The sequence below is a fragment of the Dreissena polymorpha genome, chromosome 14, assembly GCF_020536995.1.
Source record: "Dreissena polymorpha isolate Duluth1 chromosome 14, UMN_Dpol_1.0, whole genome shotgun sequence".
Taxonomy (NCBI): domain Eukaryota; kingdom Metazoa; phylum Mollusca; class Bivalvia; order Myida; family Dreissenidae; genus Dreissena; species Dreissena polymorpha.
The window spans coordinates 43848075-43872005 of record NC_068368.1 but is presented as its reverse complement, the minus strand read 5'-3'; the positions used below and the strand labels follow the sequence as shown (position 1 = coordinate 43872005).

The window sequence follows — 23931 nt, the reverse complement described above, 5'->3', positions numbered from 1 at the left end:
ACATTTGAACTGTTTGTCCGAAAACTTTAACATTGGCCATAACTTTTGCAATATTGAAGATAGCGTACCAACTTGATATTTGGAATGCATGTGTATCTCGTGGAGCTGCACATTTTGAGTGGTAAAAGGTCAAAGGTAAAAAAATAAACCCAAGGGAATTAACAAGCTTTAAATGGAGATTATTTCTATTTATCATTTGGCAGGTACAGATCATTTTTACAAGGAAAGTAATATTTTAAATTTTTTAGCTCACCTGAGCACAACGTGCTCGTTGTGAGCTTTTGTGATCACCTTTTGTCCCTCGTGGGTTGTGTGGCATCAACATTTGACTTGTTAACTCTCTAGATGCCACATTTATTGTCCAGTCTTCATGAAATCTGGTCAGAAGATTGGTCTCAGTGATATCTTCGATGAGTTCGAAAATGGTTACGTTTGCTTGGAAAGCGTCTGCCAAGGGGCGAGCATTTTTCCTTATATGGCTATAGTAAAATCTTGTTAACACTAGAGGCCACATTTATTGTCTGATCTTCATAACACTTGGTCAGAAGATTTATCCCAATAATATCTTTGGACGAGTTCGAAAATAATGCCGGTTGGTTGAAAAACATGGCCGCCAGGGGGGCGGGGCATTTTTCCTTATATGGCTTTAGTAAAACCTTTTTAACACTTCAGAGGCCACTTTTATTTTAAGATCTTCATGAAACTTGGTCAGAAGATTTGTCCCAATAATATCTTGTTATCTCAGGTGAGCGACTTTGGGCCTTTCAGGCCCTCTTGTTTAAAGTTGATGTAACGTTGCAATGTCTCTGTGATATTTTGAGAATGAGCTTTTTGCATGCGATTGGAAGTAGTATTATCGGGAATTGATATGTCAACATGAATCTTCCGGGATATTCTGCTGAGGAATTGTGTTGAATGGCTCGTCAACCACTAAAACATTTTTTAAACGCCCGTTTTTCAAAACGGGACGTATTATAGTTTCACCCGTGAACGGGCGGGTTGCCTCCACAGCAGTGTTCGCTTTCTATTTCAAATAGTTTTAATCCAATCTTCACCAAACTTGATCAGAAGTTGTATCTAGACAATATCTAGGTCAAGTTCTAATATGGGTCATGCCGAGTAAAAAAACAAGGTCACGGGATCACTTAGTGCATTTCAAGGATTTAGCATGGTGTCTGCTCTCTAATCCTTGAAATGTTGATCCTGTGACCTAGTTTTTGACCAGGCATAACCCATAGAGATATTGTCTAGATACAACTTCTGACCGAATTTGATGAAGATCGGAATAATATCTAGATCAAGATTTAATATGGGTCATGCTGGGTCAAAAACTAGGTCACAAGGACACTTAGTGAGTGCATTTCAAGCATTTAGCATGGTGTCCGCTCTGTGATTGAAGTCGTTTTCAACCGATCTTCACCAAATTTGGTCAGAAGTTGTGTCTAAATTATATCTCGGTCAAGTTAAAATATGGGTCATGCCGGGTCAAAAACTAGGTCACAAGGTCACTTGTTGCATTTCAAGCATTTAGCATGGTGTCCGCTCTCTATTTGAAGTAGTTTTCATCCGATCTTCACCAACTTTGGTCAGAAGTTGTGTCTAGATGATATGTAGGTCAAGTTCAAATATGGGTCATAGTAAAGTTATTAAGTTGTCCAAAGCGGGCGTATCTTGTGACAGTTTGGCACTCTTGTTTTTATGCCCCCGGATCGAATCATCGGAGGGTATATTATTTTGTCACTCTGTCATTCTGTCACAAAACTTTAACCTTGGTATTACTTTTGCATTATTGAAGATAGCTACTTGTTATTTGCCATGCATGTGTATCTCATGGAGCTGCACATTTTGAGTGGTGAAAGGTCAAGGTCATCCTTCAAGGTCAAATATATTGCTTCGAAGCGGCACATTCGGGGGGGCATTGTGTTTCTGACAAACACATCTTTTGTTTCAAATTAAAATTAATCAGTGAATTTGATTAACAGGTTAAAGATAACAAATGAAAACGAATCAATAAGACAGATTGTCCAAACTGCAACTGTTTTTGTAAGATGCCTCAAATGATCATTGTGTGAAGTCCATGCGCCTCTTTCAATACTTGTGTCTCTTGATCCAAGGTCAAGGTCACACTTCGGTGTTTAATGCCCATGTGCAGCGTGAAGCATAGGAATCCTTGCCTTCGATATGTTCCAAATCTTTCACAACCAAATGCTAAAGCAAATGATTACGTGTACTTAAAAATGTTAAACATCAATGCAAGACCATATAAAGCTTCTGAAATGTTTTATGTTTATTTTCTTCTTTTTTTTTGCAATTTTTATGTGTTTGCAAGAACATACTCTCATAGCAATTCATGTGGAAATATGACTGCATCTTCACATGTAGGCCTACCTGGTTCACTTGAGTTGAATTTTACAAAACAGAGCAATATTGCTTAAAACAGACAAAACAAATCAAGTTTACAAACATTTATTCCTTTGCTGTTTAAAACAAGAACAAACTGTCAGAATAAAATGCAAATAATCACAGACAGATAGACATCTAGTATGGCAGAGGAACATACACAAATACAGTATAATACTATCATATTGTATATGTTAATGACCAAAATGGAGTTATTTTAAGAAAAAAATCTACATTTACATTAAGAAATACAGATTTAAACACAATTATTGTAAAAGCCCAAAATAATTAGTATGTACCCTGGTTATTAAGTGGCATTACAAGTTATTTCACTTTCATAATTGAAATGCTTTAATACAAAATGGCCAGTAGAACAAGTTGCATTTTATTTCCAATAGATCAGTGAATTCACTAAGTAAGAAATAGAAAACCCACTGAGGGCCATATAACAAAATAGTGATCAGCCTGGCAGCCTGTATGAGCGCATGGATCCGCAGTTTCAACATCAAAGTAACCCTTGCTTACTTGCATGTGCGCAAAGAGCTGTCTCAGATTAGCCTGTGCAGTCTGCACAGGCTCATTGTGGAAGACACTTTCTGATAACAATTGATTTTTGTTTAGAAGAGACTTCCTTTAATCAAAATATCCTGTCAAAGTGGAAATAGAGAATACTAGGTCGGTGCCGAATAAAGCAAAGTTTATTTTGCGAGGCTTAGAAAATCTGAACCACGAGCCTTGGCGAGTGGTTCAGATTTTCGTGCCTAGCAAATTAAACTTTGCTTTATTCGGCATCGACCTAGTATTCGATTTATCCCATCAATTTTCTTAGTCGTAAATTATTTCTTTAAAAATTGAATAGGAAAATCGAACTACACGGAAAATCCCAAAGTTATTTTTAGCAAACATTGTTTCATTATTTTAATCGTGCCGAGCCTAATACATTACAAAAAGATCAGTAACTAACCTGTTTTTCTGTTTATCATACCTCTACGTCCCCGATTTTTAAGAAATAATGAAAAAAAAAACACTAAACAACTGCAGCTTTAGCGTGAAAGAACATGCATTGTGTCGTATGACGTGTTAATAATGACGTCATGAGTACGCGCACTTAATATTTGTAAATAATGTTTTTTTGCTTTTCGAGTTATATTATTTGTTTAAAATATATTACATCTTGGTATCAAATTGTTTGTTTTGTTGAATCTGATTCGATTTTACTTAAAATGATTACTTTATAGTTGATTCCGAGTAATTTGACCATTCTCCGCCCCGCGTGACAGCTATATTTCAGCACTGCCGAAATAGAGGAAAATTTATTCCATAGTTGTTTATTTCGACAATGCACGTCTGATGATAAGATAAAGTGTTGTCCCTGATAAGCATGTGGAGACTGCACAGGCCATTCTGGGATGACAATTTTAGCCCTGTTTTCCCATAGCCCAGCTCAAACACATTTAAGCGCTATTGCACTGTGCAAATTAGCTGTGAGCAACCAGGGCGGTACTGAACTACATAAATACTTTGCATAACTGTCCATATTTTGCATGCATGGTCCTTGCAATTAAATATGTATTTATTTTCTATACTGTATTTTACACACCTAAACCTGACATACAGGTATAAGGACAAATTATTGTAAGGTACAATACAACGAAATAGAGGCAACATAATAACAAGTATATAAACAACAGCTCACAACACCTAATAGTGTATAACACTTAGAGAGGAATGTTATTTCTTTCTTTAGAACTGCTTCCAATTTACCTGTAGGATGTATACAATCAGTGGACAACTTTAAACAGTTTGTCTTTTGCCTTGTACTTGAGAAATCTACTTGTGCACTTGTTTAGTACTGAGATAATAATACACAAAATAAAATAGACATAAATGAACTATTTTTATTGATATGGCAGAGATAAAACATGTAAGAAATACCAGCTAACAAGATAAAATATAATAACAAGTCATTGACTTGAACATTAAAAACACTTCAATATCTTCATGATATAGCAATTCATATACTATATACATAAAATAGACAAAAGCACAACAATACTGTGATATGGACAATAGTGGATTTCATGTGAGTTTAAAATCACTACAAACATGTTTACTATGTATAACATAGTGACTATTTGATAGTTAGTTATACAACAGCAGTACCTCACCTCACATATTGTGATGTGAACATGTTTGAAACCAAGACTATGATACCTTTGTTGAACACAGTTTAATAGTATAATTACAAGAAAGCACTGTACCTGAACACTTTAATAATATTTTATGATACTGCACCACATTTGTGCGTGTTCTGGTAAAAATAATCAATCAAGGGACACTATAACATTTTCTGTGATAAAATTGTTCTAAAACTAAGTTCAATGTTTAATCATGATTGATATTTTCTAGAATCTGTTTTGACCTAGCAGATATTCCTATAAATTTCTTTAAACACCATTGAAATTATACACATGTAAACTAATTATTTTTCCCAAAAGCAAGTTTTCATAGAATTACAGATTACATAAACAAAGAAATATTGTTTTTCTAGCCAGAATAAAACAGTTTAACTGTCCTTTTACACAAAACAAGGTTTTATTCTTAAATTTACTGTCTTTTCTACATCTTGACCATTAATATCCGTGCCCCATATTCATCAACCCAACATTTATTAAACTGCTAGACAGAGTTTAGAAACAATTCCTTGGTGTATGATTATGGGCTTTGTACAATTGCCACTTATGTAGTACCGGTAATTTAAGTTGCAATATTGATAACAAAAACTATAAAGAATGAACTAGGATTTTGAAATTTCCAGTGGTAAATGCATCTTCCCATATAAATTTTGTCTAATCCTTTGCATGGCACCCGCTTGTCACAGTTTACATGGAAATTAATTTACTGCAGGGATAATTAGTTCTTACAAATTTTTACATCAGTTTGCGTCCATGTAGTAAATAGACATATGAAGCTGAACGTTTGAAACAAATAAGGCTGCTTCTTTATGGCAGTTCTGTAGTTTTTAGAATAGTCATAGATTTTATTTATATTATAACTTTAGTCAATCTTAACAAAAACGTTATTTGATTGGCTGTACACTGAGTAGGTTTCACATTGTAGTAATTTGATTGGCTGAACACTTATAAAGAAGGATTCAAATTGTAGAAATTTGATTGGCTGAACACTTAGTAGGATTCACATTGTAGTTATTTGATTGGCTGAAATTTGTAAAAATTTGATGGGCTGAACACTGAGAAGGATTCAAATTAATAGCATTCTTTAAGCACACACTTTCTGAAAAGTTCTTTATACTTAGTATTTAGTTTAAGATTTGGTTAGTGAATACAGGGTCTGGTATAGCCTTAGAAGGCACGAACGTTGACAAAGGCACCAAGGTGAATACAAAAATGGCACATTCCATTTACAGCAGCTGAACTTTGGCATAGTAATTAACTTCTTAACAAAAAAAATCGAATTATTATGTGAAGCAAACAATCACATTAATCTTCTTCCTCAATATTTAAGATAAAAACAATAATTTACTTTTTTTCTTGAAATGAAACAATAAAGCAAATTGTCTCTCCATCTTACTACGCACTTTCACACTTAATAATTTCTGACTCTTAATACAATCTTAACAAAGTAGCCAGTTGCAGGCAAATTTGCATCAGACTTTTCTATCCAAAAAGCACCAATCAACCATCTCATTTACGTATTATATAGTAAAACAAATATGGCAACAAGAAGAATTTAGTATCTCCATGTTTGATGCTTCCTGCTAGTCCTTGGGCCCATGTTTGGACCTCTGCAGGGCCTCCGCCTGATGTATCTCCTCTTGCTTCATGGTCACTCTTATCTTCGCCCAGTCCTTCCTTACGCACGAGGCAGCATCAGGATACATGGCACTGCTAGCTACACTGGCCTGGCGAGTGGCTGTGGAAACAGAGGTATGTATACATTTATTGACATAAGGACTATGGAGTAAGAGCCTTTTTCTAAAATACTGGCTATAGAATATGAGGCTTGATCTAAGAAAAGGGAGCTTTATGCATGTGTTTTAACCCTTTACCACTTAGATACATATTTTGACACGTTTAAAGTCCTTTAGAAAGTTTAATTTTAAGTGAAGACCTGTCTTATTAGATTCAAGTTTAAAAGGCTTCATTTTCAACCCTTAGATACTGATGAGCAGCAAACAGCATAAAACCTGAACAGACTAAGAGTTACTTGCAGGCTGTTCTGGTGTTATGCTGTTTGCAGATAGCAATTTTAACTTTCCTTCTAAGTGGGATAGGGCTAAGGGTTGTCCCAGACTAGCCTGACCAGTCCACACAGGCTTATCAGGGATGACACTTTCCCACTAAGCTGGATTTTTGATAAGATATGGATGGTACACTATGGGAATTAGAACCAGGAGTCCAAAGAAGACAACCATAACAGAAAACAAATACTTTAACAAGGTGATTAAGTCAATGCTTTATAAATGGCCAAAATTGTTATTACATGTATTAAATTAAGTTTTTTAATTACACATATTATTTTGTGAACATAATAATGTTCCTCTCTCATAAAGAAATGAAGTTTCACTTGTAGAATAAAGTGCAGCTCTCTTCAAGTAACTGCAAATTTTGACTGATATAATAAAATTTGTCACAACTAGAACTTTCGTTGTCATGTCTGAAAATACCCATGCATGCTGCTTTGTCAGATGACACTGGCAGTTCAGTTCTAAGACCTGGTTTCCCAACAATTCAAGCATCACACCTATGATGAAGTTTCACCTTGATACTTCATATTATAGTCAAGATATGCCCTGAACAACCATGTGCACAAAAATCCGGTCAATATATGCGTATGATAAGGACAAAAGTCTGAAAAACTGCTTTGCCAGAAAAAACGTCTTAGACAAAGTCCCTATAATCATATTATAGACAAGATACGCCCTGAACAAAATTTCAGCTTAAAATTCACTAGAGCCATAACTGTGAGAGTATGAAAGCATAACTTACGGCTCTTATGCACTGCACTTCCAATTATTGAGATCAATCTAACTTTAAAATGTCAAGTTGATACCTCATACCCCATATTTTGCACAGGAATGGCACAACTTACAGTGTGTTGTTTGAGTTTGTTGTTAAGTACGGGTAGATCCAAAATAATTTTTATGAGCAGTGTCTTCTTTGTTTTTGAAACCAATATTGATAATTGGACATATACATGTTTGATATAAAGGGATACATATAAGAGGATGCCTACTGACCAGTGAAGACAATTTTGAAAATAAATCCCATTTCTGGTTACGGGTATAACAAATCACAAAATTTAAACACCTTCTGTTCAGTATAAATACTAATGGAACTGCAAACGATTCTCCCTGCATGAAATTTGTGGAAACAGTGGATAAGCGTTGGTATCTTGAGGTGATTTAAACTTTCAGGTTTGTTCACTTTTGGTTTTCAATTGTTCTATTTTAAGATCCTCACAAGGGTGACATTAAATATTGCCCAATGTGACATCAAAATTGGTTGCACCCTAGGTATATGGAACCTTAAAAATTGGCAAGGTACAACAAAAATGATTGCAAAAGTTTGAAATATCAATTAACTTTGCCCTGGGATAAAGGGTCTTAATGCATGTGCGAAAAATGTCATCCCAGATTAGCCTGTTCAATCCACACAGGCTTATCATGAACGACACTTTCTGCTTTAATTGTATTTTTTCTCAGCGAAAATCCAGTCTAGGCATTAAGTGTTGTCCCTGATTTTCCTTTGCAGACTGCACAGGCTAATCTGGGATGTAACTTTACTCAGTTGCATGTAACCCCGTTATCCCAGAGGGAGGTTCAAAGTCTATCACACAACACTCACTGCGTTTGTTTGGGGCTGGAAACAGAGAGTCTACATCATCTAAATCATCCCCGAGTTGTGGACTGTTTCCTAAAACAGTAATGAAATATTAAACAATAATGCAAATGTTCATTTGTTTATTATCTTTATGTATCATGTTCTGAACATGTCTATCTAAAATCACCAATAAATTACCAGGGTTTATCTTGAAAATGCAGAAATATCACATTGAAGGAACCCATTTTATGAAAGATTTGCTGGCCTGAAAAAAAGAAGGGAATACCTAATGCCATCAGTCATAACTGTTCATAAGACACAGTAATTAAATGCTATTATCCATGAGAAGATAACTCTTCACTATAAGACACTGTAAATTACTGCTATTACCCAAGAGAGGATAACTCTATATTATAAGACATTGTAAATAACTGCTGTTACCCATGAGAAGATAACTCTTCACTATAAGACACTGTGAATACCTGCTATTACCCTAGAAAGGATAACTTTTCACTGTAAGACATTGTAAATAACTGCTATTACCCAAGAGAGGATAACTCTATACTATAAGACATTGTTAATAACTGCTATTACCCAAGAGAGGATAACCCTTCACTATAAGACATTGTAAATAACTGCTATTACCCAAGAGAGGATAACTCTTCACTATAAGACATTGTAAATAACTGATAATACCCAAGAGAGGATAACTCTTTACTATAAGACATTGTAAATAACTGCTATAACTTATTAGAAGAAAACTCTTGACTATAAGACATTGTAAATAACTGCTATTACCCATGAGAAGATAACTCTTCACTATAAGACACTGTAAATAACTGCTATTACCGAAGAGAGGATAACTCTTAACTATAAGACATTGTGAATACCTGATATTACCCAAGAGAGGATAACTTTTCACTGTAAGACATTGCAAATAACTGATATTACCCAAGAGAGGATAACTCTTCACTATAAGACATTGTAAATAACTGCTATTACCCATGAGAAGATAAATCTTCACTATCAGACATTGTAATTAACTGCTATTACCCAAGAGAGGATAACTCTTTACTATAAGACATTGTAAATAACTGATATTACCCAAGAGAGGATAACTCTTCACTGTTAGACATTGTAAATAACTGCTATTAATCAAGAGAGGATAACTCTTCACTATAAGACATTGTGAATACCTGCTATTACCCAAGAGAGGATAACTCTTCACTGTAAGACATTGTAAATAACTGCTATTACCCAAGAGAGGATAACTCTTTACTATAAGACATTGTGAATACCTGCTATTACCCAAGAGAGGATAACTCTTCACTGTAAGACATTGTAAATAACAGCTATTACCCAAGAGAGGATAACTCTTTACTATAAGACATTGTAAATAACTGCTATTACCCAAGAGAGGATAACTCTTCACTGTAAGACATTGTAAATAACTGCTTTTACTCAATCGAGGATAACTCTTCACTGTAAGACATTGTAAATAACAGCTATTGCCCAAGAGAAGATAACTCTCCCCTTACCTTCCTCCACCCAGCTATACTCCATTTGATAGTCCTTGATTTTCTTTCCTTGCTGCTTGATCTGAATTCGTGATTTCCGTAGCGGCTCCTTCTTCATTTGAGCTTTCGGGGGGTTTAACTTGGACCAATTACGACCATGCTGAGATAGTGCCATGAAAAGATGCAATAACTATACTTGATTATATAAGTAGCCAATGATAAAATATTTACTTTCATACTTAACAGATACCAAAGGCAGAAAGCTTAACAAAATAGTCTGTTTTCACATAGCGACATGTAACAACACTTAATAGCCTAATTAACACACAGATTAATCCTGGAGTGTACCAAAGAGGTTGCCGTGGCGTAGTGGGTATGGTGTCTGCAAAGCAAATGGGAGGTTCCATCCCCACTGTTGTAGAGTTCCAAAGTCCGCAAAAGACACCAAGTTCTGGTTCTACACAGGAAACAGACTCAAGAGCGTTTCAATAAGTCTGAGGATTTGGATGCAATGGAGCTAAATTCTACTAAGACATTTGAAACAAATGAGACAACTGTTATTGTCAACCTGACACAAGTGAGGCAACTCTTACTCTCAAATGTAATCCCCATATAGAGTTATCTTAAGTTTGACACAAGTTAGACAACTGTTATTGTCAAGTGTATTTCACATAAAGAGTTTCCTTAAGTTTGACACAAGTGAGACAACTCTATCTGTCAAGTGTATATCATACAACACAAGTGAGACAACTCTTACTGTCAAGTGTATATCATACAGAGTTACCTACCCTGTCAGCCACTTCCTGCAGAGCTCGTTTTTCCTCTTCCTGTTCCGAGTTGTCTTTGAGTGACATCTGCACAAACCTCTGTAACATCTCCTTTCTCACTGGAATTTAGACACACAGTGCACTAAACAGGTCATGCAAGGAAACCCACTATAACCTAGAAAAATATGGACGACATGCATTTAAATATCTGGACCATAATTTAAAGATTGTTTTTCTCTTCCATTAATTTTTTCACTCTAAATTTTACATATGTTTTTGGCACAATTCACTTTTATTATTTAACCATTAACTTTTTGTTCTCCAGATATAATTGATATTTCTCAATTGAAACGGGGCTTTCACTGAATACACCCATTTTAAAGTGAAAACTATTTCAATATTTTCATATTAGCAAGGAGTCAAGTTTCACTTTTGCTGATCCTTGGACAAGTCCGTAAGACAGGGTCATGTTTCACCAGACAAATATGAAAACTTATTCAAACATAGACATTTTTATTTAAATCTATTTGTGTACTCAAAAGAGTTGAAGAATGTTTTAAATGGCATCCTATTTCAAGTCACACTTTTTAACTGTAGAAAGTAGTCTCTCACAAGAATTGACATGAGGATGTCACAGGGTTCCCAGCTTTTTGTATGAACAAAATTCCCTGATTTTCCCCTGATTTTTCCCTGATGGAAAACAAGGCTTTTGTCAAGCAATATGGTCCCCTACCGGCTCCACCATTGTCAGAAATTCAACCATTTTTATAATTTTTTTGTTGGTTACCACAGCAACCACAATTTTTGATGTAGGAACAAAATGAAATGACGTGCATAATGTCCATATTGCCATCTATCCATGTTGCAAGTTTCATGAAAAAATATTAAAAACTTTTAAAGTTATCAAAGGATCCAGAAAACCACCATTTTCAGCAGTATTTCTAGTCTATTTGTTGCCATAGCAACCATAATTTTTGACGTAGGAACAAAATGAAATGACGTGCATTATGTCCATATTGCCATCTATCCATGTTTCAAGTTTCATGAAAAAATATGAAGAACTTTTAAAGTTATCGCAGGATCCAGAAAAAAGTGACAGACTCACAGACGCACAGAGCGTAAACCATAGGTCCCCTCCGGTGAAACCGGTAAGGGACAATAAAAATTCCAGGATCATAGTTTCGACCTAATTTTTGTTCTAGACACCCTCAATAAATAGCAGTTGCAGACAATAACATGTATTATATTTATGAAATTTTAAAGCAATGGCATCCCATCTCTCCTCACAGCCATCCTTTCCTCGCCTTTTCATTTATTTCCATTTAATGTTCGCTTTGCAACAAAAATTGGAACATATTGTTAAGTAATTCAAATTTTTTAATTGTATGGACCTTTCGACAAAAGTAAGGAAAGCCTGACCAAACAAAATTCCCTGATTGTTTCCTGATTTCAGGAACTTTTCCCTAATTCCCTGACTTTTCCCTGATTTCCAGGTTGGCTGAGAACCCTGTGTCAGGTAAACCTTACCAGTCAAATAAAGCTTAAGTTTATCTGACAGGCAAAGACTGCTTCTAAATACAGAGCCTCATTCTGGGAGAACAGGGCTTAATGCACGTGTGTGAAGTATCCTCCCTGATTAGCCTGTGCAGACTGCTTTTTTTGGTATTTTTTGTTTAAAGAAGTCTCTTCTGTGCAATATTCCAATTTAGGCTTGAAGTATCTTCCCTGTTTAACCTGTGTGGGCTGTACAGGATAATGTGGGCGAACACTTTACACACATCCATTATGACCCCCTCATGGCTCAAATAATTTAGTGGAGTGCTAAAATCTCCTTGCCCACACCATCAGGGTCAGCCAGTGTATGAAGGGCAGCCATATTGACAAGGAAACAGTGGAAAGACATTGGCATGTTAAGGTAAATTTAATAACTTTTTATTTTTAGCTTCATCTTTCTATTTTTAGCACCACACCTTCAGGGTCAGCCAATGTATGGAGGGCAGCAATATTGACCAGGCACAGCCAGCAGGGGGTTTGTAGCATGGATGGTGCATCTTTTACTAAACTTAGACTGGTTATCGAGAGCAGACGGAGTCGCTCCTTTATCTCCCCTCTCACTTCTGAACCAGCCTTCAGCGCAAGGCCAATGTGGCTCTTGAATTCTTCCATGTCGAATATCTGAAACAAGAAATATGTCTTTAAAGATATATTTGAAGTTGATAATTATTGGGGTCTTTTGATGAAAAACAATCTTTACAAAAGAAAAAAACATTTAAAAGTTTGACTTATGACGTAGATGTTTTTCTAACAATTATTAGCCGTATTACATGCACATTCATTTAAATAAGGACGAGCATGTTTAAAATCTTATCGGATAACATGATCCGAGAATGTAAACGCCAATCAGATTAGTATTGTTTATAAATAGCTTGCAGATGTAGATGTGTGTCACACGGTATGTCATCATCCTTTTCCCTCCAACACTTATGCGAGACAGATATGTAAAAAAAAGTCTTCAGCTTCCGGAAAAGTACTCATATATGACAGTGGTGGCCTATCAACATGATTCATTGACTCATGGTTGTTTTGTTGTATTTTGCCTTGTTTCAGGTATGGATTTTAATTTGCCATTGAATATTTTACATATCATATGTTTCTTATAAGACCTTAAATAAACACATGCTTTTGTGATCATTCATTACAAATAAAATTTGGCTCCAATATTGACATTTCAACAACAACAACAAAGTTTTTCTTAACAAAAAGAAGATATCAACACATATACTTATATATATATTGCAGAAGCAAAAATGTTGTCAATGTGTTTGAACACATTTTGAAAAAAGCGGATTTCCCAACATTCTTCATTTTTTAAGCAATTCTACATAACAAATATTGTCAAGCAAATTTTCATAGATAATTTTACACTAAAGTCTCATTGACTACAAAACAAAAAGTTTTCTTTTTTGCTTATGTTAATTATTTTAACCCTTTCCCACTTAGAAGCAAAGAGAAAATGGCTATGTGCAAACAGCATAAAACCACAACAGCCTGCATGTAACTCGCAGTCTGTTCAAGTTTTATGCTGTTTGCTTCTCACCAGTATCTTACGGTTTGAAATGGAGCCTTTAAAATTTGAATCTAGGAAGAAAGGTCTTTAATCTAATATAACTATCTAAGGGATTAGAGATGCGCAAAAATACGTATCTCGGTGGTGAAGGGTTAAACAAATGCGAATATACTAATTATTTGTTTGGGCCTACTGTGAGACGTTTCTCCAACATGTTAATGTGGGTTCAAACTCTACACAGTAAAAATATCATATTAAAAAAATAAAAATAAATGTACTGGGGTAAGATGATACATTTCTAATTTCTAAACTTGAAAAGAGGTTGATCAATCTTAACAACTGATAATAAAAGTGAGAGCAAAACAAATAAGAAAAGTAAAAGTTACAGAATTATGTTTTTTTCTGATTTCTGGGCTGATTATAAGAGTTGGACATTCTCCAATTTCCAAAGAACACAATAGATTGCAATGGATAATGGTGCATTGACATTTTTTGCCACAAATTTAAAGGACCACATTGAAACATATGAGTTACGTTCTGAGAAAACTGGGCATAATGCATGTGCATAAAGTGTCGTCCCAGATTAGCCTGTGCAGTCTGCACAGGCTAATCAGGGACAACACTTTCCACCTAAATTGGATTTTTGCTAAAAAGAGACTTCATTTAAACGAAATAAGTCATAAAAGCCGAAAGTGTTGTCCCTGATTAGCCTGTGCAACCTGCACAGGCCAGTCTGAGACGACACTTTACGCACATGCATGAAGCCCAGTTTTCTCAGAACATGAGTCCATTAATGTATACAAACATTGAAACCATGATGACTGCTCACCTTCACTGGTTTATCCTGCTGCAGACGACCCTGATTAAGGATTACCTCCCCTGACAGGCAGTGATTGGCTGGATCATCGTATCCCTTAACGACCACATCATTCTTACCCAGTTTGGTGGCCACTACGCTGCCATCTGACTCTTTTGTAAGCTTTATACCCTGAACAATAAAACAACTGTTATACTGAACAATGTGAACTGAGCATAATATGTTAAACATTAACTGAAAATAAGGCAGATGATAGTCCAAATAATTAGACGTAAGCTACCCCGCTAAATCGACCTCATATTTATAGGAGTAGGCAGATGACAGCAATTTTTTATTTCATTTTTCCCCAATTGCCATCTGAACAATTTCCCAAAAGAAAAGAAACAAGGTGTCAATTTTCGTTCCAAAAGAGCATTATAAGCCTGTGAAGAAGAAAAATAAGATCTGAAACTGAACATTTCATCAATAATGCATGTAACCGAATATTTGATTTGCTTTGTGCAATTAAGTATCAATTAAAAAGACCCGTAATTCCAAATCCAAAGATTTCACGACACACATTTCCAAATTATAGGTTTTTTGCAATAATTTTTCCCAATCAAAAGTTGGACTTTTTCAAATCGGCCAAAACAATCACAAGATGACAGCTTTATTTATTACGTTGCACTATTTTCAAATCCTTCCTTTCATCTGCATCAAAGCAAATGGTTCTGCGATCACCTTTATTATTCTATTCATGCTGTTGTCGTCTTACTACACTCAACTTTTATCAACATTTATTTGTAATGTCAATGACAGATGAAACAGACTTATGGATGTCTAACAAACCATTTGAGTCTCAGGAAAATATTCACAACAGGACTTCATGCATGTCAGCGTTCCCAGCTTTTTGTTTGAACAAAATTCCCTGATTTTTCCCTGACTTTTCCCTGATGGGAAATAAAAATTCCAGGATCATCATTCGACCTATTTCTTGTTTGAGACACCCTATATAAACAGCAGTTGCAGACTAATACTAGTGTACTATTAGTACACTAAGCTACATGTATACTACAAAGTAGTGTACTAATAGTATACTAAGCTACATGTATACTACAAAGCCACCATAGCCATGCAGAGGAATCAATAAATTTGCTGTTTTAACTGTATGGACTTTTCGACACAAGTCAGGAAAGTCTGACCAAACCAAATTCCCTGATTTTTCCCTGATTTCAGGAACTTTTCCCAAATTCCCTGACTTTTCCCTGACTGGAAAAAGTGCAAGTCTTTTTCCAGGTTTTCCCTGATTTCCAGGTTGGCTGGGAACCCTGCATGTGCTTTAAGTGTCACCCCAGATTAGTCTGTGTAGTTCGCACAGACACTTTCGGCCTAAACTTGATGTTTGCTAAGAAGAGACTTCTTTTGAACAAAAAATGCCAATTTTCCTAGAGTACGGCTCATTTTAAAATGTTCACTTAAATTACCCAGCATTTAGTTGTTGTTTTCATACCCAGCCGAAGCATCATAACTTTACCAACCTGTCCAATAAAATTTCGAATCTCGCTGGTGATTTCATCACGATCAGCATTTGGGAACGGTCCAAGTCCAATTCTAAATAAGAATAATGAATGGTTTAAGTTGTGAAATATAGAAAGGTATCTGTAAGATAAATACGTACAATCGTTTTTATTAATGTTAAAGACTAAGTAACCTTTTACAAAATTAATATAACATTTGTGATCACTGTAATAAAGCTTACCATAATAACTTTAATTTTTATACACTAAATCTCAGGACACCCCCGTTTTATGCCAAAATAATTATTATTTTGTAACTCTAAATTTTCAGACATATGGGTTTTCATCCATTAGAAAAATTACTTTTTTATTTTAGGACAGTTCATTTGATATGCTATTTTAAAAGAAATCTGCCAAATTGTGTCACCTGATGACTATGATTTTGACAATTGGCTCTTCATTTGACTAAATACAATTTTGAGCTACTGAATAACTACTGAATAGCCATGCCATGTGAGAGATCACAGGTCACCTTCGGCCATCAAATTCCTGGTGAGATCCGTCAATGAGGACGCTATGATCACAGAGGTAGAACTTGGCCACAGTCCTGTCATACTCCATATAGAACAGCTTGCCCCATACATCCGCCTCTAGATCCTGTGCTCTCTTCAACACTTCATGCAATACATACTGTAAATAAGACGAGAAACGGTAAACAAGAGGGCCATGATGGCCCTGAATCGCTCACCTGACTAACCTTGCTTCATAAGCTTAAATTTTATTAGACCCATATACAATCCCAAGCCAAATTTCATTAATTAATACATTCTGACAAAATTTCATTAAGACGTGATGAAAACTGTGACCTCTTTCATCTACACAAGGTTTTACTAGAATTGGCCCGGTGACTTAATTTTTGACCCCAGATGACCCATATACGATCCAAAATCAGATATTATCAAGATAAACATTCTGACCATATTTCATTAAAATCATATGAAAACTATGACCTCTATTGTCTTCACAAAGTTTTTCTATGATTTGACCTGGTGACCTAGTTTTTGACCCCAGATGACCCTAATACAATCCCAACCCAGATTTCATCAAGATTAATATTCTGGTCAAATTTCATAAAGATTTAATGACTGTGACCTCTACTGTCTACAAAAGTTTTTTTTAAATCTGACCTAGTTTTTGACCCTAGATGACCCAAATTCAATCCCAACCCAGATTTTAACAAGACAAACATTCTGACTCTATTTCATTAAGGTCTGATGAAAACTGTGACCTCTATAGTCTACACAAGGTTTTTCTATTATTTGACCTAGTGCCTAGTTGCTGACCCCAGATGACCCAAATACAATCCAAACAGGGCTCCCCTGGCCCAAAAATTTCTGTAGCCAACTTTTTAGCCAAATGGAATTTTGTGTAGCCAAATTTTAGAAACTGTAGCCAAAGTTTTAGCAAAGCATTTGCAGGGGTCAAAGTTTGATATTTTGAAAATCCTGAACTTAAAGCTGCGGGCCAGGGGGCCGCAGGGCCCTCAGTGGGTCCAGGGGACAAGGGGGCCGGAGGCCCTCGGAAGCTCCTGGATTCGACGCATTAAAAGGGTGCCTGTACCTGTTCTGGTGATTCTATTTTCTTAAAAAAAACAACATACACATATATTTGAAAATCTTAATGTATTTGATAAGGAACACACAAAAGTTAGTCAAAAGGCAATTCATTCACATGCACCCACTGTCAGGCATGGACTCGACTGCAGGTGTTGCTTTTGAAGAACCCGGTCAAACCTGTAACAGTCGTTACAAATTATTATATTTTTCACACATACTTTAAAAAGTCAATAATACATGTTTAATAAATGCAGAATCAAATGTTTGTCACCATTTATATTCACAGAATCATGCTTCCAGAAGCCTCCACATTCACCAAAGAAAATTGGGTATGGTGGCTTCTGCTCAACAGTTAAAATTGAAAATTTCAGCATGGGTTCCCCTAGTTTTTATCCCAATCGTTTTGTTTGAATGCTAAATAATTGTATCCCGGTGTGACCAAAATTCGACGATGTAATGGTTACATGAAGCAATATTTAGCAAATAATTAAAGAAATAATGAAATGTTAAATAGCACAAAATAATAATTGTAAACTCGGCTGTATTACTTTGAAATGATTCCAAGACAATAATCATCCATTTAATTGATAAAAATAGAACATCGTCGAATTTGGGTTACGGTAGGTTGCCCATATTTGTTTTACAAAAAGTAAAAAAAAACATTTCTCGCTGCTGGGCTCATATGTTGGTGACAATAAAACATTTTATTTAACTAAAAAAGACCTGTCCCCGTCAGCAAAAATGGCGTATTTGATTGTATTTTCAATTACTGTTAAAATTCTTTTCCTGTTTTATGCTTTATTCAAAGGTCAAAATATTTTAAAAGCTCACAATCAATGAATCAAACGTTATTAATAAAAAAAATTGGCAAATTTGCTAGATCTATCTTGCTGATTTTTGATGCAAAAAAAACTAAACAATAAACTTTAGCAACAGAAAATACAACCAAATTCGGGGTGTTAGTTTAAAAAAAATAAAAACCCTACCTGGTTGGTCTTGAGGGTTCTTATATTCTTTATGTGATTAGGGTCCTCTGCGTGGAAACGAAATGCCTTCTTCCCACAAGACTGATAATTTAGGGTTTTCTTACAAACTTCTCAAATCACTTTTCCACAAGCTTCCACTTTTATCAACCATTTCCCTCACGCCCGTAGACTACAGCGTAGTCTTTCTCGTGTAACCATTCCCAGCGCCACATATTTTATGCACCTTCAAGATCTTTCACCTTATATCCAACAGGCAAGTATCTCGTTGCCATTTTTGTCAACTTGAGTCTAAACACAGCTTCCCATTCGGCATTAAATATATGCAAAAAGTACTCAAATTGATTTAAATCGGCAGCAATCTTTAATCTTTAATCAGATGTAATTGTTTATTTAAGCCGCTACGATGTACAATTTGTTTTCACATCAGTAATTTGTCTCGATGACCGGTGTGTATGCCGACTGCGTATCAATTTTTCAGCTCAATAACACGGCGATGTATTGAAGCACAGTCTACAGCTGAAAGCGGTTAATATCTGGGACTGCATGTCAGGAAAAAAATCAATACCGATATTTCGCATTGTTCAATAATTAAGCAACGATTAATAACACTTATCCTTTATGGATTTTCATGAAATAAAAACCATAATAAAGAAAATGTTATTCTCTTTAATCTGATTTTTAAATTATTATAATACACTTAGTGAAAAACAATTAATTATGCTGTTAAAGGTTTTTCTATTATTTGACCTTGTGACCTAGTTTTTGACCCCAGATGACCCATATACAATTCCAACCCAGATTTCATCAAGACAAACATTCTGACCAAATTTCATAAAGATTGGATGTAAAATGTAACCTCTATTGTCTACACAAGGTTTTCTATTATTTGACCTAGTGATCTAGTTTTTGACCCCAGATGACCCAAATACAATCCCAACCCAGATTTCTTCAAGATAAACATTCTGACCAAATTTCATACAGATTGCATGAAAAATGTGGAAGATTTTTGAAAGTTTTTACAAAATAGGCAAAAACGAATAAACATGCAAAGTTCAACGAGCTCCTGCGGCCATGTTTTTTGACGAATCAAATTTCTTTGAACAACTTTTTCAGGGGAGCCTTCAAAGGTCATCCCTGTGAAATTTTTTGAAAATCTGATGAGCGGTTTCTGACAAGAAGATTTTTTAAGGTTTTTACCATATATGGTCATGGCGGCCATCTTGGTTATGTGATCAAATTTTTTTTAACAATTCTTTTGTTCCATGACCTAGGGATGCTCCACATGAAATTTAGTTGAAATTGGCTCAATGGTTTAGTAGAAGAAGATGTTTACAAATTGTTTACAGACAGACAGACAGACGGACGGACGGACGCCGGACGCTGAGTGATCACAATAGCTCACCCCGAGCTATCGCTCAGGTGAGCTAAAAACATAGAAATACTTGTTTTGATAGTTTAACTTTTGATTTTCTCTTTATGAAGGCATTAATATCTCTTGTACATCATATTAAATACATCCGGGTGCAGAGCATGTGCTTTCTTCAACACTTCATGCAATGCATACTGGAAATTAGACGCGAACATTTAGTTTGGTTTTAAACACATTGTTATTTCACGAATGTCATAAGATGTACATCAACAGGTGCAGATCAAACACTTTGTCTAATAACTTATTTAGCTGAAAGCTGGACGGCTTGGCGTTAATGGCTAAATGTCCAACAACAGATTATATGCTTCGTTCAACATTTGATTAAAACATCTGTAGCACAAAGTAGAAACAAGTTGGATGACTGTAAACATTTATATTTCATTAATAGGGCTTATAACGTGTAATAAAATGTAAACATGGAAATATTTCTTTAACAGTGAAATAATAAATGCTCTCTTAAGAATGGGAAAATATCTCTTGCTTATCATATGGAATGAAACAATGTCATGTGCTTAAATATCAGAAAATTGTCACTTACAAATTCACCCCATATAAATTTGTCATTTTAATTTATATGAAAAATTGAATAGGGCAAATAGAACAAATATGTGTTTTAAATGAATGACCATCAAAAGAAGTATGGTAAAGTAAAACAAGCTATCAAATTAAAGTTAGAAAATGTGTGATTTAAATCAAATTTGTAGAATTTAATTTGTTGATATAATAGTTGTATAATCAATTTTCAAAGACAGACCCATGTGGCAAACAAACCTTGCAGAAATCACTGTCAGTGTGGATGTTGCGAACAGTCGGCGAGAACACATCAGACATTCGAGCAGTCCTCCCATCGTTGCCATGGTGACCATTCTGTGCCGCCTGTTGATACTGTTGTAGTTGTTGCTGTTGCTGCTGTTGCTGTAAAAGCAACTGCTGAAATGTGTTAAGAAACAATTTCACAAAACCATAACATCAAGTCAGATTCTTAAATATGATGCTTTATACTGATTGGAATTTAAATCAGTATTGTTTGTTTTGTTTTTAAAGGAACTTCTGTACAGATATTTGTATGTTTGAAAAATACCGTTCAATTGATTTATTTTTTCTTAACTTTAATGAATACCAAATCAGTAAAAAAAATGTTTGCATTCTTTGAGGACAAACTTATGCAATTCCATTCAAAAATTAATTAATGGTTAAGAACCATTTTGTTAAACTATGTTTGTTAAACTATTTATGATACATATCAATAAATAAATAAATGAATAAATATAAATAAATAAAAAAAAAATATATAAAATATATATATATATATATATATATATATATATATATATATATATATATATATATATATATAACTTCCAAATGAAAACACTTAATAATTTGTTTTATTTTTATAAATGATGATCCATATATAGATATGGCTAATATATTTCATAGCCAATTGAGAGCTGTTTTGCTTTTTTCAAATATAAGTATGTTTAATTGATTTATTTAGTTAAAAATTAGTATTTTTTATTTTTCTGTTATCACCATGTGTCCCATTATAGAAATCTGAGATTACTAGGCAGACAGCAAGAGCCTAAACGGTAAATTAATCACCTTTGAATATCATCATTTTTTGTAAGAGACAATATAAGAAAAACAAATTATTGTTTATACCTTAACTGTTCATGTGTACGGGCCCTGGTGTACATACCCTGGCCTCATGAGTACGGGCCCTTGTGTACATACCCTGGCCTCATGAGTACGGGCCCTGATATACATACCCTGTCCTCATGTGTACGGGCCCTGATGTACACACCCTGTCCTCATGAGTACGGGCCCTGATGTACATACCCTGTCCTCATGTGTACGGGCCCTGATGTACATACCCTGTCCTCATGAGTACGGGCCCTGATGTACATACCCTGGCCTCATGTGTACGGGCCCTGATGTACATACCCTGGCCTCATGTGTACGGGCCCTGATGTACATACCCTGTCCTCATGAGTACGGGCCCTGATGTACATACCCTGTCCTCATGTGTACGGGCCCTGATGTACATACCCTGTCCTCATGTGTACGGGCCCTGATGTACATACCCTGTCCTCATGTGTACGGGCCCTGATGTACATACCCTGTCCTCATGTGTACAGGCCCTGATGTACATACCCTGGCCTCATGTGTACGGGCCCTGATGTACATACCCTGGCCTCATGAGTACGGGCCCTGATGTACATACCCTGTCCTCATGTGTACGGGCCCTGATGTACATACCCTGTCCTCATGTGTACGGGCCCTGATGTACATACCCTGGCCTCATGTGTACGGGCCCTGATGTACATACCCTGTCCTCATGTGTACGGGCCCTGATGTACATACCCTGTCCTCATGTGTACGGGCCCTGATGTACATACCCTGGCCTCATGTGTATGGGCCCTGGTGTACATACCCTGTCCTCATGAGTACGGGCCCTGATGTACATACCCTGTCCTCATGAGTACGGGCCCTGGTGTACATACCCTGGCCTCATGTGTACGGGCCCTGGTGTACATACCCTGGCCTCATGTGTACAGGCCCTGGTGTACATACCCTGGCCTCATGTGTACGGGCCCTGATGTACATACCCTGGCCTTATGTGTACGGGCCCTGATGTACATACCCTGTCCTCATGTGTACGGGCCCTGATGTACATACCCTGGCCTCATGTGTATGGGCCCTGGTGTACATACCCTGTCCTCATGAGTATGGGCCCTGATGTACATACCCTGGCCTCATGTGTACAGGCCCTGATGTACATACCCTGGCCTCATGTGTACGGGCCCTGGTGTACATACCCTGACCTCATGTGTACGGGCCCTTGTGTACATACCCTGTCCTCATGAGTACGGGCCCTGATGTACATACCCTGGCCTCATGTGTACGGGCCCTGATGTACATACCCTGTCCTCATGAGTACGGGCTCTTGTGTACATACCCTGTCCTCATGAGTACGGGCCCTTGTGTACATACCCTGGCCTCATGTGTAAGGGCCCTGATGTACATACCCTGGCCTCATGAGTACGGGCTCTTGTGTACATACCCTGACCTCATGTGTACGGGCCCTTGTGTACATACCCTGTCCTCATGAGTACGGGCCCTGATGTACATACCCTGGCCTCATGTGTACGGGCCCTGATGTACATACCCTGTCCTCATGAGTACGGGCTCTTGTGTACATACCCTGTCCTCATGAGTACGGGCCCTTGTGTACATACCCTGGCCTCATGTGTAAGGGCCCTGATGTACATACCCTGGCCTCATGAGTACGGGCTCTTGTGTACATACCCTGGCCTCATGAGTACGGGCCCTTGTGTACATACCCTGGCCTCATGTGTACGGGCCCTGATGTACATACCCTGGCCTCATGAGTACGGGCTCTTGTGTACATACCCTGTCCTCATGTGTATGGGCCCTGGTGTACATACCCTGGCCTCATGAGTACGGGCTCTTGTGTACATACCCTGTCCTCATGTGTAGGGGCCCTGGTGTACATACCCTGGCCTCATGAGTACGGGCCCTGGTGTACATACCCTGGCCTCATGTGTACGGGCCCTGGTGTACATACCCTGTCCTCATGAGTACGGGCCCTGGTGTACATACCCTGGCCTCATGTGTACAGGCCCTTGTGTACATACCCTGGTCTCATGTGTACGGGCCCTTGTGTACATACCCTGGCCTCATGTGTACAGGCCCTGGTGTACATACCCTGGCCTCATGTGTATTGGCCCTTGTGAACATACCCTGGCCTCATGTGTACGGGCCCTTGTGTACATACCCTGGCCTCATGTGTACGGGCCCTGATGTACATACCCTGTCCTCATGTGTATTGGCCCTGGTGTACATACCCTGGCCTCATGTGTATGGGCCCTGGTGTACATACCCTGGCCTCATGTGTACGGGCCCTGGTGTACATACCCTGGCCTCATGTTTACGGGCCCTGGTGTACATACCCTGGCCTCATGTGTACGG

General features: G+C 36.8%; 1 protein-coding gene across 3 annotated transcripts in view; it reads right to left on the bottom strand.

The window, feature by feature from the left end:
• Positions 1-2450: 2450 nt before the first annotated feature.
• Positions 2451-23931, bottom strand: part of LOC127858402 (myosin-IIIa-like) — a 75982-nt gene continuing 54501 nt past the window's right edge. For 2 of the 3 annotated variants that reach the window (XM_052395535.1, XM_052395538.1), the window contains 9 exons: positions 20710-20868; positions 16440-16597; positions 15929-16001; positions 14424-14582; positions 12498-12702; positions 10549-10646; positions 9782-9920; positions 8268-8336; positions 2451-6333 (listed from right to left, as the gene is read on the bottom strand). In XM_052395535.1, coding sequence (XP_052251495.1) covers positions 6179-6333; positions 8268-8336; positions 9782-9920; positions 10549-10646; positions 12498-12702; positions 14424-14582; positions 15929-16001; positions 16440-16597; positions 20710-20868 — 1215 coding nt within the window. In that variant the 3' untranslated portion in view covers positions 2451-6178. The remainder of the gene's footprint in view (positions 6334-8267; positions 8337-9781; positions 9921-10548; positions 10647-12497; positions 12703-14423; positions 14583-15928; positions 16002-16439; positions 16598-20709; positions 20869-23931) is intronic. The other variant, XM_052395536.1, reaches the window with a different exon arrangement.